This window comes from Lissotriton vulgaris, chromosome 5 (genome assembly GCF_964263255.1).
Source record: "Lissotriton vulgaris chromosome 5, aLisVul1.2, whole genome shotgun sequence".
Classification (NCBI taxonomy): domain Eukaryota; kingdom Metazoa; phylum Chordata; class Amphibia; order Caudata; family Salamandridae; genus Lissotriton; species Lissotriton vulgaris.
This window is the reverse complement of record NC_141693.1, coordinates 2,010,054,390-2,010,082,276: the sequence shown is the minus strand read 5'-3', so window position 1 is coordinate 2,010,082,276 and position 27,887 is coordinate 2,010,054,390. Positions and strand designations below refer to the sequence as shown.

The following is a 27,887-nucleotide window of genomic DNA, read 5'->3' as shown; positions in this document are numbered from 1 at the left end:
CATGCAGCCTCCCATCTGCTTGCAAGACCTTTGCCAAACACATCCCTGGGTCTGACTGTCCTCCTTCCATGGTCAGACGTCCAGCTGTGTTCTGGCTCTTAAGAGCCTCACAAGCCTGGCCTTGGTGGCCAACAGGGACCCCACAGCCCCCCTCTCCCATCGCTTCCTTCTGGGAAGGGGGTCTGTGCCTCAGCCTTACAAGCAGCAGTGGCGTGCCTGTGTAAAATCAGCCCTTCAAACATGAAACCCCGTCAGATGTGGCATCTTCCAGAGGTGGAACCAACACCCCTTCTCAGGCCCGCCCTCGGTTTTCCTACAGTCTCCGGTTTGTGGTGAACCCCCTGTGAAGTGAGGGGTCAGCTCCAAGCTTGGGAAATGTCCTACCATCCCTGTGCAGACATGGGCCACCCTTGGCCTTTATATTGACTCCCACCCCTGGAAAGCCAGGGCTGGTCTTCCAGTCTCGTTGGTGACCCGTGATCTTGGGCTTGTATGAAGGGACGGACCTGGGACATCCCTCTCTCCCTGCCTCCCAGCAGCAGGGGTCTGCACACCCCTCACCTGCTCTTTCTGGCGATTTGGGTGTAGCTGTGGGCTCATGCCAAGGAGAGGCTGGCTCGGGGGCCTCTGGAGCCTCGTCATGCAAAGAACAGGCGGGCTGCGCGCCTGCGGCGAGGAATTAATACAGCAGCTTTACATGCGATTTCAAGCGCTCACAATATCAGTCCTGGAGTCTCCCTTCAAAGCAAACGTGCTGGGAAGCCTGCAAGTGGTTTTTGAAGACAGAGGCTCAAAGTCCCAGCAGTCAGACTAAAGAAAGACACGGGGACTATGACAAAAGGGGGGCCATTTGTCATAACTTAAATTCGCCCATGGGCCCTGTGCCCTCGAGCCGGAGGTTGCACGGGGCTGTGAGATAATTTTTGGTTTACACCAGAACATGGGCTTCTATGGGAATTCTCAAGGACATATTATCCCGACTGTAGTGGCAGTTTCCTGCTACTGAAGCAGCTATAAGTTTAACACCATTTCTTGATAATATGCCCCCAAGAGAGGGAGTTTTGGAGAGAGAGATTGAGTTTGGAGAGAGTTTTTGGAGAGAGATTTTGGAGATATTTTAAGCGACAGTTTTGGGGAGAGTGAGGAGTTCTTGGAGAGATTTGGAGAAAGAGAGTTCTGGAGAGAGTTTTGGGAGAAAGATGGATAGAGAGAGTTTTTGTAGAGAGTTGGAGAGAGAGAGGTTTTGAATAGATTTTAAGGGAGAGGTTTTGGATAGGGGAGAGTTTGGAGAGAGAGTTTTGGGGAGAGTGAGGAGTTCTTAGAGAGATGTTTGGAGAAAGTTGGAAAGTTAGAAAGAGTTTTTGTAGAGAGTTGGCGAGAGAGTGGGTTTTGGAGAGAGTTTTTGGAGAGAGAGTTTAGGAGATAGAGAGAGAGAGAAAGAAAGAGAGAGAGATAGATTTTGACTCTATAGTCTAGCCCAGCCCTTGTTCTAGACTTCCGCGACAGCCGCGCACCAGAATTCAGCCTACAAGGACAGCTTGATGCTTTGTCTGTAATGAATGTCATCTCTGAGAAGGGGAGACAGACAGTAGATGTGTCCAGTGTACAATGCACTCCGCAGTCAATGCACTTCATTACTGCTCAAGGCTTTAACACGTCATCGAAAGGATTTGAAATACAATTGACAATACACAAACTATGACCAATGCCGTGGTGTTTGAGGAGGAAGGGGCGGGGGGTATATATGCCTTAGATTGCCAAATTTGCTGGATGTGTGGAAATAATGCACAATGCAACTGGAAGCAGCTAGCATTTCTGTGTGGCGCTATGAGTCTGTGCCCTATACACACTCAAAGTAATGCTCGTCTGGTAGCAGTCAGACCTATCAGCGTTGAGTTTTGGTGTTGTGTGTGAAGACTCCACTGAGTAATTTCCTCCTGTGGTACATGGATGAGAGAAGGTGCTGATAGTAGTCAGACCTATCAGCGTCGAGTTTTGGTATCTGAAAGAGACGATTAGTTATGATATCCTTACCTTAGAATTATCCCCAGGCGTCAGACTGGATCCGGAGAATTTTTCTTCAGCAGTACCCCTGCGCATCGGTAGATGGCGTCGGTCGACTCCGCATTTGTCGTTGGCGTCGTTATTGCCGGATTGACATCACGGTATCTACTTAGACACAGCCCCTGTGCGCTGACGTCCGTTCTTCCTCCTTCCACGCCAGTCAGCGCAGATGCGGAGAGAGCGGTACCCTTGGTCACTTTTTGACTAACACTTTTTTGATTTTTGTCAACATCTTTTTCGATACGTTCCGCTCCTTGTGCACATAGGGATGTCCCATTGTTGGACCGGCTTCAAACCTAGTTACTCCTGTCTCAAGTTGATGTCGGTCAGGGACCTGCACCTCGTTTGCCTCTAGTGCCTGGAGGGAGACCACGACCTGAAGTCGTACTCCGACTGCTTTGCGGGAGCGGTCCTGAAAGCTTCTGGAGTCCCGGCAGTCAGCTCTACGCCGCTTGAGGTCCCGGTCGAGAGGAAGATCGAGGAACTGGTCTTGTAGTCACCACCATCATTCCTCATCAAAGTCTTCGTCTTCTGGTAAGTTGAAGCGCGAGAAGAAGGCTAAGAAGCACAATTGGTCTTCGTCTTCTCCCCGTCCATCGGCTGATGCAACGTGGGACATGGAAGGTAGTCGTCCTCACGCTCCGCCTGCAGAGCCGGCTGGAATGGCTCAGAGATTCCCTCACTACACAGGAGCCGGAGCATCCCCTGCCCGGCTTCGTGCATTTTACAAGGCTCTTCACTCCATCTTTGGGCAGCCCGACTTCAGAACCAGCAAACTCAACTGTGGTTTCCAGGCCTTTAATGTCGGTGGCTCTGGCCTTGGCGCCACAGGGCCACCAGGGATCCAGGTCAGGATCGGGATCGGTGCCGGTCAACCTCCCATCACCTCCTCAGGCACCAATATCTCTGGCGACTCCTCCGCCACTTACGACGCTAGTTGTGTCCCCGGCTGTTGTCGACACTGGCCTCCCCCCAGCTTGGACGCGGAACCGGACCGTTGTTGACCGACGCCGGTACCGGCGCCGACCGGTACTTTTGCACCACTGTTCTACCCTGGCGTTCCCTATCTCCCTGAGTGGCAGCCAGAGGAGGGTGAGGAGGACTGGGAGGGGTCTGTGGACACTTCGGCAGACCAGCTTGAAGATCCGGACTGGAAAGAGGAGTTTGGTGAGGCAAGTGGTCTGGATTCCTCCCCAGACCTTGGTATCCTTTCTCCCCCTACTGTGGCCACGGAGTAGGGAGCCTCCTACTATGCTGTGGTGTTGTGTAGGGTGGCTGAGTACTTGGGCCTTGATATTCCTATGGTGGCAGTCAGGACTAATTTCCTGACTGAGGTGCTTCAGGTGCCAGCGGCCTCTTCGGAGCCCCTACTGCTGTTCAATAAGGCCCTTACAGACATCCTTCTGGGCACTTGGTCCAGGCCCAGCACAGGGGTTCCTGTGCATAGGATAATTGCCCGACGCCACCACTCTGCCCGGGGAGACCCAATTTCCCTCTCCTAACACCCTACCCCAAGAGCTTGTTGGGCAAAGCCTCAGCCTCAAAACGCGCATTCCCTTCTGCTCCCACAGATAGGAAATCCAAGAAGCTGGACCATCTTGGGAAGAAGATGTTTTCTTCCGCTAGCTTAGGACTGCCGGCGGTTAACACTGCATGTCTCTTGGGCCGTTACATCCACTCTGTGTAGGATACGGTTGTGCAAGTGCTGCCACACTGCCCGTAGGAGGCCCGGGACACACTCTCCCGTGCGGTCGCAGGTGAGAGAGACACAGAAAAGTTTGCTGTCTGTGAGCTGGCCACAGCCGACTCACTGGGTAGAACGATTTCTATGTCAGTAGCCCTAGGGCTCTATGCCTGACTCAGATCCACTGGCTTTTCTGGGTATGTCCCATCGACTCTTTGGACATGCCCTTTGATGGCCGTCTTCTGTTTGGCGACAAGGCAGACAGAGCTCTCGAGTGCTTCAAGGATTCTAAAGCTGTGGCCAGATCCTTTGGGCTCGCTGCCACCTCTTGTCCTGTACAGTCTGCCTTTTGCCCCTTTCGTGGCTACGGAAGGGGTGCCCCAACATGTTCCACCTAGGGCCAAAGGTCATTGCAAGCTACCCAGCCTCTGTGCGGCCGGGATGTGGGACCCAACGCTGTGGGTCTGGGGGCCAGCAGGCGAGCCAGACCACCAGTGCCCCCTCTGCAGCAGCCTCTAAGCCTTCCTAGTCCGACCATTCAGGGCCCCCGTTGCCAGTGGGTGGCAGGTCCGCCATCACCTCCCCCACTGGCACAATATCACGTCGGACAGGTGGGTTTTGCAGACAATGCAAAGGAGCTACTTTCTCCCCTTCAAGACTACCCCGCCCTCCATGTCACCAACACTCCATTGCATGTCAGAGGATCACTTGGGCCTTCTACGTCGGGAAGTTACGGCTCTCTTGGCCAAGGGAGCTATCAAGCGAGTCCCTGTGCTAGAAGTAGGTTGTGGTTGCTATTCCCACTGCTTCCTGGTGTCAGAGAAGGACAAAGGCCTGCATTTTATCTTGAATCTCGGGGACGTCAACCACTTCCTCTGGAACGAGAAATTCAAAATGTTGACATTGGCTCAGTTCCTGTCTGCCCTCGACCCGGGAGACTGGATGGTAGCGTTGGACTTGCAGGATGCTTACTTCCACCTTCCAATCCTGCCAGCCCACAGGGGTTGCCTACGGTTCAAGGTAGGCCAAAAGCATTTCCAGTTCACTATGCTCCCCTTCGCCCTTACCAGCGCCCCTCTGGTGTTCACGATAGTGATGGCGGTGGTCGCAGCTCATCTGTGCAGATCAGGGGTTCCAGTCTTTCCCCCATCTCGATGACTGGCTGTTAAAGGTGGGTTACCCCAGGCTGTCGTCTCCCACCTCCAGACTATGACCGACCTCCTGCATTTGCTGGGGTTCTCCATCAACTTGCCGAAGTCACACCTGACCCCTCTTAGAAGCTCCTTTTCATCGGCACAGGTTTGGATACAGCGCAGTGTCAGGCTTATCCTCCCGAGCAGTGAGTCCGGGATATTCGGGCTACGATTCCAATCTTTCAGCCTCTATCTGGTATATCATGCCAGGTGGCCTATGCGGGCTCTGCAGTGGGACCTTAAGTCCCAGTAGGCACAGCATCAGGGGAATCTTTCTGATGTTGTCCAGATCTTGGAGGGCACTGCACACCAATTGCAGTGGTGGCTAATGAACCAGGATTGGGTCAACAGCAGATCCCTTTCCCTTCCCCACCAGACTTCACAGTGGTGACAGATGCGTCCCTCCTGAGACGGGGCGGCCAATTGGGAGAGGCAGAAATCAGAGGCCTCTGGTCTTCAGTGGATTCTGGACTCCACATCAACCTGTTGCAGCTTCGAGCAATTCGTTTTGCACTGAAAGCATTCTTTCCTTCTGTCAAAGGAAGAGTAGTGCAGGTGCAGGTGTTCACGGACACCACCACCACCATGTGGTACTGCAACAAACAGGGCGAGGTGGGGTTGTGGACCCTATGTCAAGAAGCTCTCCACCTCTGGACATGGCTAGAATATCCGGGCAGAGTCATTACGCTCCTATTAAGACATCGACCCTACAGATGCTGAAGACAGGATGAGTAGGCATAAGGCAGCCACGTTTTAGTGTCAATCGATTGTTGAGGTCACCCAGGTGGAGATTTCTTTCAGTTCAGTGCTTCCACTGGGTCTAAAGCCGTCCGTCCATCCCACAGTCGGCAGAGCTCTTCAAAGAAGGGCTCTGAGGAGGTCCCCCGAGAGGGTTCCATTTCTTCTTGCTCTGTAGACTCTTGCTCAGCTTGGGAAGTCCCTCCTTTAGTTGAAGGTCACTGAAGGGTGTTTTGCTTTTGATTTGGAAGCCTCCTATTGACTGGGAAGAATTGAAGGTCTCTCTCGCTGGAGCACAGCAAAGAACTGTAGGAGAAGAGTTTGAGGATGTTTGGAGGGTCAGGATCCCCGCGGAGCCGCCAAGTTTGTGCGTCTGATGAGGCCAGAAGCTTTCTGTTCAGTCAGTGCGTTGAAGGCGCTCCGTTCTGGTTGTGTAGTTGATACTCAGTTTGGGCTGCAGCTTACCTCTGAGTGGCTGTAACAGTCAGGGAGGCCTCCTTTGTCATTGACGGTTGTCACTAAGCTGATGGGGTTGGGAGTGTGCTTTACGCTTGTTTTGGTGCAGGGTGGGTCATCGAATGTGCTGCCCACCTCGATGAGGTCTTGGATTGGGAGTGTGGCGTCCGTGAAGGGGTGGGTGTAGTGGGACATCGCCCCCTGTAGGCTCCCTGTCGCCTTTGACGCTGTTAGTCATGCAGGGTGTATGCCTCCCTCCGTGTCCATTTGAGGCACCTGGATTCAGTCTTCCACCCAGAGGCGATGTTTGGATGGGACTCCAGAGCCGGGTGGGCTGCCGGGGGCTGGTGGGTCCATTGAGTGATGTGTTGGTCACTCCTTAGGGAGGGGGTTCTTGTCTTTTCTATCAAGCGTCCTGGGCCAGTGTGGCACCAAGGGGTGGCCACTGAATGGCTGGACCTGGAGACCATCTGGTGAAGGTTAGACCTCAATGTGTGTGAGGAGGTAGGAGTTATGGTTTGGGATTGGAGGTAGGCTTGTCTCTGAGGAGAAAGGAGGCACATCCGTTGCCTTTAGTGGTCGTAGCTGCTGTACGACACACGGCAGTAGCGCATTTCGGGTGCTTTGTCCGGGCCGGCTCTAGAGTGGTGCGAACGGTGCCACCGCACCGGGCGTTGACTTGAAGTGGTGGTTTCATTTCTGAAAATGTATAGTATCATTTTAAAAGCACCTGCTGCCACATTCCTGTACTCCAGCAACTTTCCAACAGTGATTAAAATGTGGAGGTTTTGACTCATCCCAAGGTAGCACTGGGGGTTTTAACCCCTTCGATGCTGATGACGAGCTCAGCTCGTCATCACCCACGGGTGGCGTGTGCTGATGACGCGCTCAGCTCGTCATGTATCGCGGTAATTTAAAAAATGCCGCACAGCGCAAAAATCGCCGCAGCAGCGATGCGGTTAATGCCTGCTGCTAAGAACATGTACCATGCAGATAACAAAGTGCATATGATGTAAATAGGTCCGTGGGTTACTGCTTCTGTAAGAGAGCTCCTTTTGTTAGTTGTTGTTTATAAGTCAAAATTCTAATATAGAACATTGAGCTATTAACTAACCCTGAGTGGAACACTACGCTACGCTCACAGAGTGTCCGTAGTTTGCGCAACTACGCGCTATGCGAATTGCATGTAGCACAGTGCAAAAGCACGTAGCGGGCATTTATTGCTAGCTCACGGTCATCAACATCAAGTTGGCGACCACGAGAGAGCAAAATCACCATCCCGGCGAGACTTTTTCCTTGTTCGCGATCAGCAACATCAAGTTGCCGATCGCGAGCGTGGAAAATAAACCTCCCGGTGAGATTCTCAACGAGGGGAGGTCAGGTTTCTCATTGTGAGTGGTCGCGTATGCTCGCGACCGCTCGCAATGAGAAACTACCAGTCCGCGTTGAGTAAGCTGCTGCTCGAGTACAAATCTACTTGAGCGGTGTAAAACGACTGCTTGCAGTGTGCAAGATGCAGTTTGCAATGACTGCACAGTGCAGACAGGCATCTGGCACTGTGCATTCAGTGCGAACAGCATGTTCCCTACCGCACTACGCAGTTTGCGTAGCTTCGCGTAGTGTGTTTAGTGCGTAGTGCACATCGCGTAGCTATGCGTAGCGCTACTACGCAAACTACGTCCAGGGTTACTATTAACTGCAAGGTATAGGTCAGAGCTATGTGTTTTTTTGCCCAGTCTTTCAGTATCCTAACCTTGTGAAAAGGGTTCATTGGGGTAGAAAACAATTCTTATTATGAAAGAGAACACCTAACAATGATAAGTTTTATTTTCTGAATTTGTGCTTTTCCAGAATAAGGACTCTTAAACTATATTGCCTTCTTCTATCGATGACACGCCACTTCTACACTGCACCTTGCAGTCCTGTCTGATGTAACATTTCCAATACAGTGATTTACACACATATTATTGTCTCTGTGCAATGTGTGTATTATGTAAAGTGCTCTGACACCTCACACTGGCATGAGTGGCGCTAGAAAACTAAATGAATCTGAGAGAGTGGTTAAGGAGACTTGAGGGGCGCTGTTCAAGGGTGCTAGTGAGGGAATCCGTGGCAGAGGTGGTCATGGGGAGGGGGGGACACACATTGTGGTACTGGGCGCCTCCAGCACTAAAGCCGGCCCTGGGTCCTGCGTCCAGTTGAGCAGTGTGGCTCGTAGGTACAGAAAGGACGTGGTGGTGACTAAAGGGCTGAGAGAGGGTGGGCCTGGGGCAGCGGTGAGAGCCTCCTGCACCCCTCTAACCACTGCTTTCCTCTCTCCATCTCTGCAGCATGGACGTCCAAGGGGACTACGAGCCCTGTGACGCCTCCGGGTTCATCAAGATCAACGCCGTCAGGTGAGTCACCTGGGCAGGTGGAAGTGGAACGCATGCTCGACACCCTCAGGATGGAGCACCTGTGTGAGCCCCAAAGACCCCCAGAATGGAGCACCTGTGTGAGCCTCCGACCCCCTAGAATGGAGAGCTTGTGTGAGCCCCAGACACCCCTAGAATGGAGCACCTCTGTGGGTCCCTGACACCCTAGAATGGAGCGCCTGTGTGAGTCCAGACACACCCCAGAATGGAGCGCCTGTGTGAGCCCAGACACCCCAGAATGGAGCGCCTGTGTGAGCCCAGACACCCACAGAATGGAGCACCTCTGTGGGTCCCTGACACCCCAGAATGGAGCGCCTGTGTGAGCCCCCGACACCCCCAGAATGGAGCGCCTGTGTGAGCCCCCGACACCCCCAGAATGGAGCGCCTGTGTGAGCCCAGACACCCCAGAATGGAGCGCCTGTGTGAGCCCAGACACCCACAGAATGGAGCACCTCTGTGGGTCCCTGACACCCCAGAATGGAGCGCCTGTGTGAGCCCCCGACACCCCCAGAATGGAGCGCCTGTGAGCCCCCGACACCCCTGGAAGGGAGTGCCTGTGTGAGCCCCCAACACCCTCAGAATGTAGTGTCTGTGTGCGCTCTGACACCCCCAGAAGGGAGTGCTGCTTGAGCCCAGGCACACCCAGAAGGGAGCGCCTGAGTGAGCCCCCAACACCCTCAGAATGGAGCGTCTGTGTGCGCTTTGACACCCCCAGAATGGAGCACATGTGTGAGCCCCAGAGACCCCCGAAATGGAGCGCCTGTGTGAGCCTCCGACCCCCCAGATTGGAGAGCTTGTGTGAGCCCCCGACACCCCAGAAGGGAGCGCCCTGTGAGCCCAGACACCCCCAGAATGTAGCACCTCTGTGGGTCCCTGACACCCCCAGAATGGAGCGCCTGTGTGAGCCCAGACACCCCCAGAATGGAGCACCTCTGTGGGTCCCTGACGTCCCAGAATAGAGCGCCTGTGTGAGCCCCCGACACCCCCAAAATGGAGCGCCTGTGTGAGCCCCCGACACCCCCAGAATGGAGCGCCTGTGTGAGCCCCCGACACCCCCAGAATGGAGCGCCTGTGTGAGCCCCCGACACCCCCAGAATGGAGCGCCTGTGTGAGCCCCCGACACCCCCAGAAGTGAGCGCCGTGTGAGCCCAGACACCCCCAGAAGGGAGCACCGCGTGAGCCCAGACACCCCCAGAATGGAGCGCCTGTGTGAGCCTCCGCCCCCCCCAGAATGGAGAGCTTGTGTGAGCCCCAGACACCCCCAGAATGGAGCACCTCTGTGGGTCCCTGACACCCCAGAATGGAGCACCTGTGTGAACCCCAGAAACACCTAGAATGGAGCGCCTGTGTGAGCCCAGACACCCCCAGGAGGGAGCGCCTGTGTGAACCCCAGAAACACCTAGAATGGAGCGCCTGTGTGAGCCCAGACACTCCCAGGAGGGAGCGCCTGTGTGAGCCCAGACACCCCCAGAAGGAGAGCCTGTGTGAACCCCAGAAACCCCTAGAATGGAGCGCCTGTGTGAGCCCAGACACCCCCAGGAGGGAGCGCCTGTGTGAGCCCAGACACCCCCAGAATGGAGCGTCTGTGTGAGCCCAGACACCCCCAGAATGGAGCGTCTGTGTGAGCCCAGACACCCCCAGAATGGAGCGTCTGTGTGAGCCCAGACACCCCCAGAATGTAGCGCCTGTGTGAGTCCCCGACACCCCCAGAATGGAGCGCCTGTGTGAGCCCTGTCTAAGCATGAGCGTGAAATCCGTTACGCTCACGGATTTTGCGGATTTTCGGGAAATCCGCAATCCGTGAATTTTGCGGATTTCCCGCAAAATCCGCAAAAAAAAATCCGCGAACGTAACGGGTTCAAAAGTTGAACCCACACTCATTTAACTATTTTACAATGGCGCCAGCAAGCTGCCAGCGCCATTGTAAAATAGTTACAAAGTTAGCTTGCAGAGGAACCACTAGATAAAACGAAGCAGGTGCTTCCTGTGCAAGCTAACTTTGTAACTATTTTACAACGGCGCTGGCAGCTTGCTGGCGCCATTGTAAAATAGTTACAGGGCAGCACAGACTTACAGGTCACTCAAGGGACCCCTGCGCCCTTCAGGGCGATTGCATAGTAACACACACATGGTCGCTCTAACTAGTTAATGCTCAAATTCAGTGACTCATTCATTAGCCCAAAAACAATCATGAGCGTCTTCGAGGCTGGACAGGTGTGCCTCTTCCCAAATGTACCGCGGAAAATCAGCTGTGATGCTGGATAGAGGCCTTTGCATCCTTGACTTTCACGAGCGCAATACCCGTGCTGTTCCTGTGACCAGGAGCTTCTTTCTCTTCGTGTTCGCACGGGTTGCTGCAAGTTCGCACGCGTTTTGTACAATTTCGCAATTTGCGAAATTGTACAAAACGCGTGCGAACTTGCAGAAACCCGTGCGAACATAAAAAAAAAAAAAATCCGCGCGGATTTTGCGGATTTTGGCAATCCGCAAATTCGCGGATTGCCAATCCGCAAAATCCGCTCATACTACGACACCCCCAGAATGGAGCGCCTGTGTGAGCCCCCGACACCCCCAGAATGGAGCGCCTGTGTGAGCCCCCGACACCCCCAGAATGGAGCACCTCTGTAAGCCCCAGACACCCCCAGAATGGAGTGTCTGTGTGAGCCCTCGACACCCCCAGAATGGAGCACCTGTGTGAGCCCCTGACACCCCCAGAATGGAGCACCTGTGTGAGCCCCCGACACCCCCAGAAGTGAGCGCCGTGTGAGCCCCAGACACCCCCAGAATGGAGTCTGTGTGAGCCCTCGACACCCCCAGAATGGAGCACCTGTGTGAGCCCCTGACACCCCCAGAATGGAGCACCTGTGTGAGCCACCGACACCCCCAGAAGTGAGCGCCGTGTGAGCCCCAGACACCCCCGAATGGAGCACCTGTGTGAGCCCAGACACCCCAGAAGGGAGCACCGCGTGAGCCCAGACACACCCAGAAGGGAGCGCCTGTGTGAGTTCCCAACACCCCCAGAATGGAGCACATGTGTGAGCCCCAGAGACCCCCGAAATGGAGCGCCTGTGTGAGCCTCCGACCCCCCAGACTGGAGCGCCTGTGTGAGCCCAGACACCCCCAGAATGGAGCACCTCTGTGGGTCCCTGACACCCCCAGAATGGAGCGCCTGTGTGAGCCCAGACACCCCAGAATGGAGCGCCTGTGTGAGCCCTGACACCCCCAGAATGGAGCACCTCTGTGGGTCCCTGACACCCCCAGAATGGAGCGCCTGTGTGAGCCCAGACACCCCCAGAATGGAGCGCCTGTGTGAGCCCAGACACCCCCAGAATGGAGCGCCTGTGTGAGCCCCGACACCCCCAGAATGGAGCGCCTGTGTGAGCCCCGACACCCCAGAATGGAGCGCCTGTGTGAGCCCAGACACTCCCCAGAATGGAGCGCCTGTGTGAGCCCCCGACCCCCCAGAATGGAGCACCTCTGTGAGCCCAGACACCCCAGAATGGAGCGCCGTGTGAGCCCAGAAACCACCAGAATGGAGCGCCTGTGTGAGCCCAGACACCCCAGAATGGTGCGGCTGTGTGAGCCCAGACACCCCCAGGAGGGAGCGCCTGTGTGAGCCCAGACACCCCCAGAATGGAGCGTCTGTGTGAGCCCAGACACCCCCAGAATGGAGCGTCTGTGTGAGCCCAGACACCCCCAGAATGTAGCGCCTGTGTGAGTCCCCGACACCCCCAGAATGGAGCGCCTGTGTGAGCCCTGACACCCCCAGAATGGAGCGCCTGTGTGAGCCCCCGACACCCCCAGAATGGAGCGCCTGTGTGAGCCCCCGACACTCCCAAAATGGAGCGCCTGTGTGAACCCCGACACCCCCAGAATGGAGCACCTTTGTAAGCCCCCGACACCCCCAGAATGGAGTGTCTGTGTGAGCCCTCGACACCCCCAGAATGGAGCACCTGTGTGAGCCCCCGACACCCCCAGAATGGAGCACCTGTGTGAGCCCCCGACACCCCCAGAAGTGAGCGCCATGTGAGCCCCAGACACCCCCAGAAGGGAGCACCGCGTGAGCCCAGACACCCCCAGAAGGGAGCACAGCGTGAGCCCAGACACCCCCAGAATGGAGCGCCTGTGTGAGCCTCCGCCCCCCCCAGAATGGAGAGCTTGTGTGAGCTCCAGACACCCCCAGAATGGAGCACCTCTGTGGGTCCCTGACACCCCAGAATGGAGCACCTGTGTGAACCCCAGAAACACCTAGAATGGAGCACCTGTGTGAGCCCAGACACCCCCAGGAGGGAGCGCCTGTGTGAGCCCAGACACCCCCAGGAGGGAGCGCCTGTGTGAGCCCCCGACACCCCCAGAATGTAGCGCCTGTGTGAGTCCCCGACACCCCCAGAATGCAGCGCCTGTGTGAGCCCTGACACCCCCAGAATGCAGCGCCTGTGTGAGCCCCCGACCCCCCAGAATGGAGCGCCTGTGTGAGCCCAGACACCCCCAGAATGGAGCGCCTGTGTGAGCCCAGAAACCCCAGAAGGGAGCGCCTGTGTGAGTTCCCAACACCCCCAGAATGGAGCACATGTGTGAGCCCCAGAGACCCGTGAAATGGAGCGCCTGTGTGAGCCTCCGACCCCCCAGACTGGAGCGCCTGTGTGAGCCCAGACACCCCAGAATGGAGCACCTCTGTGGGTCCCTGACACCCCCAGAATGGAGCGCCTGTGTGAGCCCAGACACCCCCAGAATGGAGCGCCTGTGTGAGCCCTGACACCCCCAGAATGGAGCACCTCTGTGGGTCCCTGACACCCCCAGAATGGAGCGCCTGTGTGAGCCCCGACACCCCCAGAATGGAGCGCCTGTGTGAGCCCCGACACCCCCAGAATGGAGCGCCTGTGTGAGCCCCGACACCCCCGAATGGAGCGCCTGTGTGAGCCCAGACACCCCCCAGAATAGAGCGCCTGTGTGAGCCCCCGACCCCCCAGAATGGAGCACCTCTGTGAGCCCAGCCAACCCAGAATGGAGCGCCGTGTGAGCCCAGAAACCACCAGAATGGAGCGCCTGTGGGAGCCCAGACACCCCAGAATGGTGCGGCTGTGTGAGCCCAGACACCCCCAGAATGGAGCGCCATGTGATGCCAGACACCCCCAGAATGGAGCGCCTGTGTGAGCCCAGACACCCCCAGAATGGAGCGCCTGTGTGAGCCCAGACACCCCGACACCCCCAGAATGGAGCGCCTGTGTGAGCCCAGACACACCCAGAATGGAGCGCCTGTGTGAGCCCAGACACCCCAGAATGGAGCACCTCTGTGGGTCCCTGACAACCCCAGAATGGAGCACCTCTGTGGGTCCCTGACACCCCCAGAATGGAGCGCCCTGTGAGCCCCGACACCCCCAGAATGGAGCGCCTGTGTGAGCCCCGACACCCCCAGAATGGAGCGCCTGTGTGAGCCCAGACACCCCCCAGAATGGAGCGCCTGAGTGAGCCCCCGACGCCCCAGAATGGAGCACCTCTGTGAGCCCAGACACCCCAGAATGGAGCGCCGTGTGAGCCCAGAAACCCCCAGAATGGAGCACCTGTGTGAGCCCAGACACCCCAGAATGGTGCGCCTGTGTGAGCCCAGACACCCCCAGAATGGAGCGCCTGTGTGAGGCCAGACACCCCCAGAATGGAGCGCCTGTGTGAGCCCCCGACCCCCCAGAATGGAGCACCTCTGTGAGCCCAGACACCCCAGAATGGAGCGCCTGTGTGAGCCCAGACACCCCCCAGAATGGAGCGCCTGTGTGAGCCCCCGACCCCCCAGAATGGAGCGCCGTGTGAGCCCAGACACCCCAGAATGGAGCGCCGTGTGAGCCCAGAAACCCCCATAATGGAGCGCCTGTGTGAGCCCAGACACCCGACACCCCCAGAATGGAGCGCCTGTGTGAGCCTCCGCCCCCCCCAGAATGGAGAGCTTGTGTGAGCTCCAGACACCCCCAGAATGGAGCACCTCTGTGGGTCCCTGACACCCCAGAATGGAGCACCTGTGTGAACCCCAGAAACACCTAGAATGGAGCACCTGTGTGAGCCCAGACACCCCCAGGAGGGAGCGCCTGTGTGAGCCCAGACACCCCCAGGAGGGAGCGCCTGTGTGAGCCCCCGACACCCCCAGAATGTAGCGCCTGTGTGAGTCCCCGACACCCCCAGAATGGAGCGCCTGTGTGAGCCCTGACACCCCCAGAATGCAGCGCCTGTGTGAGCCCCCGACCCCCCAGAATGGAGCGCCTGTGTGAGCCCAGACACCCCCAGAATGGAGCGCCTGTGTGAGCCCAGAAACCCCAGAAGGGAGCGCCTGTGTGAGTTCCCAACACCCCCAGAATGGAGCACATGTGTGAGCCCCAGGGACCCGTGAAATGGAGCGCCTGTGTGAGCCTCCGACCCCCCAGACTGGAGCGCCTGTGTGAGCCCAGACACCCCAGAATGGAGCACCTCTGTGGGTCCCTGACACCCCCAGAATGGAGCGCCTGTGTGAGCCCAGACACCCCCAGAATGGAGCGCCTGTGTGAGCCCTGACACCCCCAGAATGGAGCACCTCTGTGGGTCCCTGACACCCCCAGAATGGAGCGCCTGTGTGAGCCCCGACACCCCCAGAATGGAGCGCCTGTGTGAGCCCCGACACCCCCGAATGGAGCGCCTGTGTGAGCCCAGACACCCCCCAGAATAGAGCGCCTGTGTGAGCCCCCGACCCCCCAGAATGGAGCACCTCTGTGAGCCCAGACAACCCAGAATGGAGCGCCGTGTGAGCCCAGAAACCACCAGAATGGAGCGCCTGTGGGAGCCCAGACACCCCAGAATGGTGCGGCTGTGTGAGCCCAGACACCCCCAGAATGGAGCGCCATGTGATGCCAGACACCCCCAGAATGGAGCGCCTGTGTGAGCCCAGACACCCCCAGAATGGAGCGCCTGTGTGAGCCCAGACACCCCGACACCCCCAGAATGGAGCGCCTGTGTGAGCCCAGACACACCCAGAATGGAGCGCCTGTGTGAGCCCAGACACCCCAGAATGGAGCACCTCTGTGGGTCCCTGACAACCCCAGAATGGAGCACCTCTGTGGGTCCCTGACACCCCCAGAATGGAGCGCCCTGTGAGCCCCGACACCCCCAGAATGGAGCGCCTGTGTGAGCCCCGACACCCCCAGAATGGAGCGCCTGTGTGAGCCCAGACACCCCCCAGAATGGAGCGCCTGAGTGAGCCCCCGACGCCCCAGAATGGAGCACCTCTGTGAGCCCAGACACCCCAGAATGGAGCGCCGTGTGAGCCCAGAAACCCCCAGAATGGAGCACCTGTGTGAGCCCAGACACCCCAGAATGGTGCGCCTGTGTGAGCCCAGACACCCCCAGAATGGAGCGCCTGTGTGAGGCCAGACACCCCCAGAATGGAGCGCCTGTGTGAGCCCCCGACCCCCCAGAATGGAGCACCTCTGTGAGCCCAGACACCCCAGAATGGAGCGCCTGTGTGAGCCCAGACACCCCCCAGAATGGAGCGCCTGTGTGAGCCCCCGACCCCCCAGAATGGAGCGCCGTGTGAGCCCAGACACCCCAGAATGGAGCGCCGTGTGAGCCCAGAAACCCCCAGAATGGAGCGCCTGTGTGAGCCCAGACACCCGACACCCCCAGAATGGAGCGCCTGTGTGAGCCCAGACACCCCCAGAATGGAGCGCCTCTGTGAGCCCAGACACCCCCAGAATGGAGCGCCTCTGTGAGCCCAGACACCCCAGAATGGAGCACCTCTGTGGGTCCCTGACAACCCCAGAATGGAGCACCTCTGTGGGTCCCTGACACCCCCAGAATGGAGCGCCCTGTGAGCCCCGACACCCCCAGAATGGAGCGCCTGTGTGAGCCCCGACACCCCCAGAATGGAGCGCCTGTGTGAGCCCAGACACCCCCCAGAATGGAGCGCCTGAGTGAGCCCCCGACGCCCCAGAATGGAGCACCTCTGTGAGCCCAGACACCCCAGAATGGAGCGCCGTGTGAGCCCAGAAACCCCCAGAATGGAGCACCTGTGTGAGCCCAGACACCCCAGAATGGTGCGCCTGTGTGAGCCCAGACACCCCAGAATGGTGCGCCTGTGTGAGCCCAGACACCCCAGAATGGAGCGCCTGTGTGAGGCCAGACACCCCCAGAATGGAGCGCCTGTGTGAGCCCCCGACCCCCCAGAATGGAGCACCTCTGTGAGCCCAGACACCCCAGAATGGAGCGCCTGTGTGAGCCCAGACACCCTCCCAGAATGGAGCGCCTTTGTGAGCCCCCGACCCCCCAGAATGGAGCGCCGTGTGAGCCCAGACACCCCAGAATGGAGCGCCGTGTGAGCCCAGAAACCCCCAGAATGGAGCGCCTGTGTGAGCCCAGACACCCCCAGAATGGAGCGCCTGTGTGAGCCCAGACACCCCCAGAATGGAGCGCCTGTGTGAGCCCAGACACCCCCAGAATGGAGCGCCATGTGAGGCCAGACACCCCCAGAATGGAGCGCCTGTGTGAGCCCAGACACCCCCAGAATGGAGCGCCTGTGTGAGCCCAGACACCCCGACACCCCCAGAATGGAGCGCCTGTGTGAGCCCAGACACCCCCAGAATGGAGCGCCTGTGTGAGCCCAGACACCCCAGAATGGAGCACCTCTGTGGGTCCCTGACAACCCCAGAATGGAGCACCTCTGTGGGTCCCTGACACCCCCAGAATGGAGCGCCCTGTGAGCCCCGACACCCCCAGAATGGAGCGCCTGTGTGAGCCCCGACACCCCCAGAATGGAGCGCCTGTGTGAGCCCCGACACCCCCAGAATGGAGGGCCTGTGTGAGACCCCGACCCCCCAGAATGGAGCACCTCTGTGGGTCCCTGACGGCTTAGAATGGAGCGCCTGTGTGAGCCCAGACACCCCCAGAATGGAGCGCCTGTGTGAGGCCAGACACCCCCAGAATGGAGCGCCTGTGTGAGGCCAGACACCCCCAGAATGGAGCACCTGTGTGAGCCCAGACACCCCAGAATGGAGCACCTCTGTGGGTCCCTGACGTCTTAGAATGGAGCGCCTGTGTGAGCCCAGACACCCCCAGAATGGAGCTCCGTGTGAGCCCAGAAACCCCCAGAATGGAGCGCCTGTGTGAGCCCAGACACCCCAGAATGGAGCGCCTGTGTGAGCCCAGACACCCCCAGAATGGAGCGCCATGTGAGGCCAGACACCCCCAGAATGGAGCGCCTGTGTGAGCCCAGACACCCCCAGAATGGAGCGCCTGTGTGAGCCCAGACACCCCGACACCCCCAGAATGGAGCGCCTGTGTGAGCCCAGACACCCCCAGAATGGAGCGCCTGTGTGAGCCCAGACACCCCAGAATGGAGCACCTCTGTGGGTCCCTGACAACCCCAGAATGGAGCACCTCTGTGGTCCCTGACACCCCCAGAATGGAGCGCCCTGAGAGCCCCGACACCCCCAGAATGGAGCGCCTGTGTGAGCCCCGACACCCCCAGAATGGAGGGCCTGTGTGAGACCCCGACCCCCCAGAATGGAGCACCTCTGTGGGTCCCTGACGTCTTAGAATGGAGCGCCTGTGTGAGCCCCGACACCCCGAGAATGGAGAGCTTGTGTGAGCCCAGACACCCCCAGAATGGAGCGCCTGTGTGAGCCCAGACACCCCAGAATGGAGCACCTCTGTGGGTCCCTGACAACCCCAGAATGGAGCACCTCTGTGAGCCCAGACACCCCCAGAATGGAGCGCCTGTGTGAGCCCAGACACCCCCAGAATGGAGCGCCTGTGTGAGCCCCGACACCCCCAGAATGGAGCACCTCTGTGGGTCCCTGACACCCCCAGAATGGAGCGCCTGTGTGAGCCCCGACACCCCCAGAATGTAGCGCCTGTGTGAGCCCCCAACACCCCCAGAATGGAGCGCCTGTGTGAGCCCAGACACCCCAGAATGGAGCACCTCTGTGGGTCCCTGACAACCCCAGAATGGAGCACCTCTGTGAGCCCAGACACCCCCAGAATGGAGCGCCTGTGTGAGCCCAGACACCCCCAGAATGGAGCGCCTGTGTGAGCCCCGACACCCCCAGAATGGAGCACCTCTGTGGGTCCCTGACACCCCCAGAATGGAGCGCCTGTGTGAGCCCCGACACCCCCAGAATGTAGCGCCTGTGTGAGCCCCCAACACCCCCAGAATGGAGCGCCTGTGTGAGCCCCCGACCCCCTAGAATGGAGCACCTCTGTGAGCCCCCGACACCCCCAGAATGGAGCACCTCTGTGGGTCCCTGACACCCCCAGAATGGAGCGCCTGTGTGAGCCCCGACACCCCCAGAATGTAGCGCCTGTGTGAGCCCCCAACACCCCCAGAATGGAGCGCCTGTGTGAGCCCCCGACCCTCTAGAATGGAGCACCTGTGTGAGCCCTGACACCCCCAGAATGGAGCACCTCTGTGGGTCCCTGACACCCCCTAGAATGGAGCGCCTGTGTGAGCCCCCGACCCCCTAGGATGGAGCACCTCTGTGGGTCCCTGGCAGTGGCACCCCAGAATGGTAGGCGCACGTACACTGTGAGCCTCCCACCCGCACCCCCAAAATGCAGCACCTGTGTGAGCCCCCAACACACATAGTAGAAGCGAACAGTGAGCCCCCAACACAAATACCTCACATGCTCTAGAGCGCACTACAGAGCACTGCCTCCGCATTATGCGCCTACTCTGCAGTGCACTGCCTCCATATGCTGCAAACACTCTGTAGCGCACTGCCTGCACATTCTGGGCACGCTCTACAGAGCACTGCCTCCACATTCTACCCATAGTCAACAGCGCACTGCCTCCACATTCTGTGCACGGTCTACAGTGCTCCGCCTCTACAATATTGCATGCTGTATAGTTCATCGCCTCCACTTTCTGCACACACTCAGAAGCACACTGCCTCTACATTCTACACATGCTCTACATTGCACTGCCTCCACATTCTGCACACACTCGTTGGCACATTGCCTCCCCATTCTACGCATACTTTACAGCGCACCGCCTCCACATTCTCTGCACACTCTACAGAGCACTGCCTCCACATTCTGCACTCAGCTCACACTCTACAGTGGACTGCCTCCACCTTAGTGTATCCTTTACAGCGCATGCCTCCACATTCTGCGCACACTCTACAGAGCACTGACTCCACATTTTACGCACCCTCTACACAGCACTGCCTCCACATTCTGCGCACTCTAGCGCACACTTCCTCCACATTCTGCACACACTCTAATGCGCACTGCCTCCGCATTCTGCGCATGCTCTACAGTGCACTGCCTCCAACTTCTATGCATGCTGTAAACAGCGCACTGCCTCCACATTCTGCGCACACTCTAGCGTGCACTTCTGCCACTTTTTGCGCACCCTCTACAGAGCACTCCCTCCACATTCTGCATTCAGCTCACACTCTATAGTGCACTGGCTCCACCTTCTGTGTATGCTGTACAGCGCATGCCTCCACATTCTGCGCACACTCTACAGAGCACTGTCTCCACATTCTGCACCCCTCTACAGCGCACAGCCTCCAAATTCTGCGCACCATCTAGAGCACACTGCCTCCACATTCTGTGCATGCTCTACAGTGCAATGCCTCCACATTCTGTGCATGCTCTACAGTGCAATGCCTCCACATTCTGCGCACACTCTACAGAGCACTGTCTCCACATTCTGCGCCCCTCCACAGCGCATGCCTCCACATTCTGCGCCCCTCTACAGCGCACAGCCTCCACATTCTGCGCACCCTCTAGAGCACACTGCCTCCACATTCTGCGTATGCTCTACAGTGCACTTCCTCCACATTCTGCGCCCCTCTACAGCGCATGCCTCCACATTCTGCGCACAATCTAAAGAGAACTGTTTCCACATTCTGCACACCCTCTAGAGCACACAGCCTCCACATTCTGCGCACCCTCTAGAGCACACTGCCTCCACATTCTATGCATGCTCTACAGTGCACTGCCTCCACGTTCTGTGCACACTCTACAGAGCACTGTCTCCACATTCTGCGCCCCTCCACAGCGCATGCCTCCACATTCTGCGCCCCTCTACAGCGCACAGCCTCCACATTCTGCGCACCCTCTAGAGCACACTGCCTCCACATTCTGCGTATGCTCTACAGTGCACTTCCTCCACATTCTGCGCCCCTCTACAGCGCATGCCTCCACATTCTGCACACAATCTAAAGAGAACTGTTTCCACATTCTGCACACCCTCTAGAGCACACAGCCTCCACATTCTGCGCACCCTCTAGAGCACACTGCCTCCACATTCTATGCATGCTCTACAGTGCACTGCCTCCACGTTCTGTGCACACTCTACAGAGCACTGTTTCCACATTCTGCGCACCCTCTAGAGCACACTGCCTCCACATTCTGTTCATGCTCTACAGTGCACTGCCTCCACATTCTGCGCACACTCTACAAAGCACTGTGTCCACATTCTGCGCACCCTCTAGAGCACACTGCCTCCACATTCTGCGCATGCTCTACAGTGCACTGCCTCCACATTCTGCGCACACTCTACAGAGCACTGTTTCCACATTCTGCGCCCCCTCTAGAGCACACTGCCTCCACATTCTGCGCACCCTCTAGAGCACACTGCCTCCACATTCTGCGCACATTCAGCGACCTGCCTCCACAATCTGCGCCCCCTCTACAGCGGACTGCCTCCACATTCTACGCACATTCAGCGCACCCTCTACAGCGCACTGCCTCCACATTCTGCTCACATTCAGAGCACAGCCTCCACATTCTGCGCACTGCCTCCACATTCTGCGCACATTCAGAGCACAGCCTCCACATTCTGCGCACATTCAGAGCACAGCCTCCACATTCTGCGCACATTCAGCGCACCCTCTACAGCGCACTGCCTCCACATTCTGCGCACATTCAGCGCACAGCCTGTACATTCTGCGCACTGCCTCAACATTCTGTGCTCCTCTACAGCGCACTGTTTTCACATTCTGCGCACATTCAGCGCACTGCCTCCACATTCTGCACACCCTCTAGCGAGCACCGCCTCCACATTCATACCCACACTTCATGTTAATAACTATTGATGTCACCAGGTCCTGTTGAAATAAAATCCTGTGTCCTCTTTTCATGTGTTGGCTCGTGTGAGAGAATGCGGAGGGGAGAGGGGGTGCCCTCTGCCCGTCCTCCAGATATTAATGGCACCGCGCCATGATACTCTTAACAAACACCCCCCTCGCTGGCTCCCTGCCCCCTGCACACTGAATTAAGGCGCTGAATGGATGTTAATTTCCCGTTTCTTCTCTCGCTCCATTTCCAGGCTGAGGGAACATCAGCGCCTCCTGAGCAAGGTCACCGCCGAGACAAAGTGATGCTGCGCCGGGATCGCGCCGCCGCTGTCCGCGCAGGCGAGGATTGCGCCCATTGTCCGCACAGTTTGCGAGTGTTGTAACTTTCTAAAGCCTTGGGGTGGGCGGGGGCCGGGCCCGCGCTCCGCCGCCGCGGAGACCCGAGGATGGGAGGGTGAAGCCTGCTGGAAAGAAAGAGGGTGAAGAAATAAAGACATCCTTCAATTAAAACCCTCTCTGCCGCCTTGTGTGTCTTTGTCTCCATTATCACTCGCTTGATTCAAGGAAAGCATATGTTTCTCCCCATGATCTCGGCTTCTTCGTGCTAAGAGACACTGTTTTTTAATGTCTTCTGTTTACTTTTGTTCTTTTCTTTCCGTCTGTTTATTTCTATCTCTTCTGCTGTTTCCAGGTTATTTTATTCCATTTTGTTTATCTGCCTCTGTGTTTTTGTTATATTCCCAACTATCTCCGTTTCCGTCTCCTCTGTTCACATCTTTTCTCCTGATTCGTTCTTTTCTCTTTCTCGTTCCATTTCTCTTCTCTTTCTATCTCTTCTTTTGTTTCCAACTCTACTTCTCTTTCCATTTCGTCTTCTTGTTCTTCTGTTTCCAAGTCTTTTTCATGTTCCCATCTCTTCTGTTCTCATGTTTCTGTCTGTTTGTGTGTTCTCTTCCTGTTTCCATGCCATCTTCTGTTTCCATCTCTCTTCTTCTAATTCTGCCCCTTTTTGTCTCCATCTCCTGTATTCTGTTTACATCTCTTCTTCTTTCCCTCGCTTCCTTCGCCCCTCTTTCTGTCTGTTTCCATCTCTCTTCTAAATGTTCAATTTTCTGTTCTAGCTCATTATCAGTTTCCTTCTCTTCAATCTATTATTTTTCTTACCTCCTTCTCTTTACGTCTCTCTGTTCTCTTTCCATCTGGCTACATTTCTTCTTCTGTGCCAATCGCCTTCCCCCTTTCCATCTCTCTTGTTCTATTTCCATCTCTTCTGCCCTCACCTCCTTTTCTGTTTCCATCTCTCATCTCCTGACACATCTTCGCTGTCTCACTCTTTCAGTTGCCTCCTGTATTTCAATCTCTCCTGTTTCCATCTCTTGTTCTGTTTCCTCTTCTTCTGTTTTCACCTACTTTTTTCATTATCAGATTAAAAGATAATGGGGAATAACCAGCAGGAACCAGTGTTTTCGCACCCATCCCCATGTTTGCATTATCGATTGGACTTTCACTCTGATTTCCAACTGCTGTCAGCAAGCAGAGTGTCTCCTTGCAAGTTTCTTGGGGTTCGGGAGGGGTGGGTGGGGGTGCGCCTGCTCCGCGTTAGGACCCGCCCCCAAAGCTCTGGGCATTCCATGCATAAACCACGCGGCCCTGGAGCACCAGGTACTTTTCATCCACGTATCCCCGGTGTCCGGGGGTTTCCTGTTCAGCGTCCCCCGCTGTGAGCAGGTGGCAGGTGTACGTGGGGGCCATGCGGGGTCAATAGGGGGGGGGGGGGGCGTGAGGGAGTGGGCGGGGCTTACCTTCCAGGTAAACTCCTACCAAGGGCTTTAATGTTGTCAGAGTCTCTGGGCCTCGGTGTCCATGCAGATCTTGTAACCCCGGGGGTCACACGCAACAAGCCCACAAGAACTCAACAGACCAAGCACATGTGAGCAAACGCACACAGGTGGCCGGGTCACAGGAGCCTACTGGCCAAGCGCTTGTTTGAAAACACAGGAGAAACAAGACCACAGGAACGAAACTGGAAAAGACCCTGTGTGCGAAGTGCGAACACAAGGAAGCCGGCCCACAGGAGCTATACAGGCCAAGTGCCTGTAAGGAAAGACAGGTGTAGCAGGACCTCAAGAACTAAACAGGCCAAGCACCTGTGAGTGAACACACAGGCAGTCGGGCCACATGATCCGTACAGACCACGTGCCTGTGAGAAAACACAGGTACAGCAGGACCACAAACACTAAACAGGCCAAGCACCTATGAATGAACACACAGAAGAAGCCGGGCCACAGGAGCCATACCGGCCAAGCCAAGTACCTGTGAGAAAGCACAGGAGCAGCAGGACCAGAACTAAACAGGCCAAGTACCTATGAATGAACACACAGGAGAAGCCGGGCCACAGGAGCCATACCGGCCAAGCCAAGTACCTGTGAGAAAGCACAGGAGCAGCAGGACCAGAACTAAACAGGCCAAGCACCTATGAATGAACACACAGGAGAAGCCGGGCCACAGGAGCCATACCGGCCAAGTACCTGTGAGAAAGCACAGGAGCAGCAGGACCAGAACTAAACAGGCCAAGCACCTATGAATGAACACACAGAAGAAGCCGGGCCACAGGAGCCGTACAGGCCAAGTACCTGTGAGAAAGCACAGGAGCAGCAGGACCAGAACTAAACAGGCCAAGCACCTGTTAGTGAACACACAGGCAGTCGGGCCACATGATCCGTACAGACCACGTGCCTGTGAGAAAACACAGGTACAGCAGGACCACAAACACTAAACAGGCCAAGCACCTGTGAATGAACACACAGGAGAAGTCGGGCCACAGGAGCCGTACCGGCCAAGTACCTGTGAGAAAGCACAGGAGCAGCAGGACCAGAACTGAACAGGCCAAGCACCTATGAATGAACACACAGGAGAAGCCGGGCCACAGGAGCCGTACCGGCCAAGTACCTGTGAGAAAGCACAGGAGCAGCAGGACCAGAACTAAACAGGCTAAGCACCTATGAATGAACACACAGGAGAAGTCGGGCCACAGGAGCCGTACAGGCCAAGTACCTGTGAGAAAGCACAGGAGCAGCAGGACCAGAACTAAACATGCCAAGCGCCTGTGAATGAACACACAGGAGAAGCAGGGCCACAGGAGTCCTACAGGCCAAGCACCTGTTAGAGAACGCACAGAAGCAGCTGAGCCACAGGAGCCGTACAGACCAAGTGCCTGTGAGAAAACACATGAGCATGAAGACCAGAATTAAACCGGCTAGGCACCTGTAAGTGTACACACAGGAGCCCCCCAAGTCCCTGAACCCACACAGTGTAAAAGCCTGTGAGTGTAGCCAGCCCGCGCTGTGCCGAAGGCACTGCACACCCCAAGTTCCTGTGAGTTCAAGGACTGGCCGCAAAGATGGTCTCTCTAGTTTCCTTCTGAAGTCCACTGTAATAAAACTCTCCCCCCACCCCCCCATCGCCACGGTGCCACCCTGACCTTGACGATACACAAAAGGTTTCACATGACTTCTTAAGAGGGACCTAGAGAGGAGGAGCAAAACTCAAAGGCAACACTCGCGTAGCAATATGGCTGGCTTTTGATGGTTGTTGAGAGGCAGGATTTAGGGTGATTAGCAGAAACAGCCTGAATCAGTTTTCCTGAAGGCAACACCAGCCTGAATCAGCATCAGTTTTCCTGAATCACCATCCGTTTTCCTGAAGGCAGAACCAGCCTGAATCCCCATCAGTTTTCCTGAATTGTGCAGGGGTCACCCTTCTCTGACCACAGGTCCATAGACCATCAAATTAGAGATTGGCATTGAAGCTAGAATTCAAAGAACAAGTTTATTAATCACTCATGAATGGGACTACGTTCATGCAACACCCTCAAGTGTTCCAGGAGGAAGTACATTGAATACACAGACCATGGTGCTTATATACAGACTTTGTTGTAGAGTAAGCATGTAGATACAAATAGAAGGTACAGGCCTACACAAAAAAAGTTACAACCAGATATGGGCAGATGAGTAATCACTTAGTCAGCAAAGTGGGAGGGGGAACAGAACTGTTCACAGCAGCACAAAATATCTGACAGTTACATCTTTAACCAGGTGCATTTCAGCAGCTACAGGCCTTTTCTCAGCACATACATTGTTTTAGCTCAGCACAGAAGGAGTTAACTAAAGCCGATGACTCAAGCAGAATGGAAGGGCAAGCAACAGTGAAGATGGAAGAATTACATAGCTAACAAAATGTATGGCACAAACAAGATGGCTTCAGCATATTCTAACGGAAATTATTTCAAATTAACACAGACCACCATCTTAGCATAGGCTGAAAACATGTGCAAATATTTTCGAAGGAATACGAAAAATATCATTTATGTAAATCTGCATCATTTCATGGATTTCTTGATCACTTGTTAATCGGGCATTTACATTCTTAGCATTTTGTTTAGTCTGTATACACAATGTGTAAGTAGAAACACAAAGGGAACAAAGCATCGGGTCGCATTGGATACATAGGCAACAAGTAAAAAGAATAGCAACAAATATACATAGAGCTGACAGAAATTTCCAACCCCATACAGTAAAGATGTTCCATAGCCATCCAGTCAAAGTCCAAATTCCTGAATCCTGGTGGATTTCAGTGGATATTTTGTGCATCCTAAATTGCATCAAAAACAGAAGGGGAGTGGTCAGGAATGTAAATGCAGCAGCTACTCCCGATGACTCAACATGCTCCACCACGGTCAGCCAGGATGACGTTGAGGACCATCCTATTTTGGGGCATCACAATTCTCGCAATTTGTAGTTCTACTGTGATATTCCCAAGCACCATTGCTGTCTGATTGGTTACAGACTCTACAACATGTGTCAAGCGTCGTTTTTTTCTGCAGTTTAAGGCTGCACCAACAAAGAAGCATAGTCCCAAGTTAAAGTCAATATACTGCTGTAGTGCAGTATCAGTTTGATCCACCTCATCATTATTTATTGTTCTCTTGAATCGGCTCTTAGAAATGTTATTATACAGTTTATAGTCTTTATGGTAGGATGCAGGTGCCAAAAACACAGGTGGAAGCAAAAAGGACACATAGCAGCTTCCAGACCAACCAATAGGTAGATGATAATAGCCTTTACTTCCGCAAATGAAATAGGTATTATGTGAGGACAAAAAACTGCTATCGTTCATTCCAGTAATATTTAACACTGAAGTACAGTCACTTTTTCCTACAGTAATATTGCCAATATTGCTAACACCGAGATCCGCTTGAGCTCTAGTAACAGCAATAACAGGAGGCCGATTTCCCTTGGTTGCTCGAGTGTTAGGGAAAACATAGTGCCCAGAGGAATTTCCTCGACGATACTCCTCCATTTCTATACAGTTCTGTTAGCTTGTGGATCTCCTTCCTCTTCAGGGTAACACATTTTATTCAATTGAACGTTTAGTCTTCCTACGTCAGCATAAGTAATATTAGCAATTTTAGAAGCCCACAATATTGAAAACCAGGCTCTGCAGGAGCCATTATGTGAAAACTGCAAGGGAATAAAGAGCGTTCCTCCCTTTTTCTGATGAGCTCGCATCATTCCACATGCCCAGCAGTTGGTAACATTCATAGAATTGTGTGTATGGTGCAACATCTGAATGAAAGTGTTATTGAGGTAGGACATTCAGTGCTTCTGCTCATGATAAGGAAGAGTGAAGTAATGGTGTTCAATGGGGACAGTAGTAGTAGCAGTCAGTAGATTTCGGACAGGGGCTATTTCCTCTACAACCATTGTTATTATAGCAACAATAACAACAGTCAAAGTGAGTCCAGTAATAATCATTGTTCTTTTTAGAAAAACTCTTGCGGCAGTCGTTTCTTCTCCTTAGGCATATTCATTTTGTCAACAAACAACAAAACAGATGGTGCCCTAAGGTCCTGGGCAGGCGTTGCTTTCTTCCCTAACATTAAGACGAGTAGTTACTAAAAGGCTACCCTCCTTTGAAGTCAAGCTTTAACCACCCAGGACAGTGGCTCAGACAGTCTTTTTCTGCGATGTTGTGTCTTTCTTCCTGGGTTGCACCTGATATGGAGATGGACCAGGAATCTTGTGGTCTGGGAAGACTTCCTCAGATCCTTCAGGTGATGCAGCTCATTCTATCTTGGTGACCAAGATATCGCAGTGATCTGCCAACGCAGATGGGCTCACTAGGTTTTGCAACACCTTCCAGCAGTGTGTCGCATGGACCCAGTTCTTCTGGTTCGTCAATCAAACTGCAGTCCTGGTAGCCAGCAGCACTTGCTCAGGGCCTCACCACCTCGGTGCTA

General features: G+C 55.5%; 1 protein-coding gene and 1 pseudogene across 2 annotated transcripts in view; one reads left to right on the top strand and one right to left on the bottom strand.

Moving 5' to 3' along the window:
* The window catches only part of ASS1 (argininosuccinate synthase 1), a 286,380-nt gene extending 264,281 nt beyond the window's left edge, over positions 1-22,099 (top strand). For both annotated transcript variants that reach the window (XM_086924816.1, XM_086924817.1), the window contains exons 15-16: positions 8,466-8,531; positions 21,841-22,099. In XM_086924816.1, coding sequence (XP_086780942.1) covers positions 8,466-8,531; positions 21,841-21,892 — 118 coding nt within the window. In that variant the 3' untranslated portion in view covers positions 21,893-22,099. The remainder of the gene's footprint in view (positions 1-8,465; positions 8,532-21,840) is intronic.
* A 3,797-nt stretch (positions 22,100-25,896) lies between these two features.
* LOC147718012 (uncharacterized) lies at positions 25,897-27,458 on the bottom strand (annotated as a pseudogene).
* Positions 27,459-27,887: the final 429 nt, after the last annotated feature.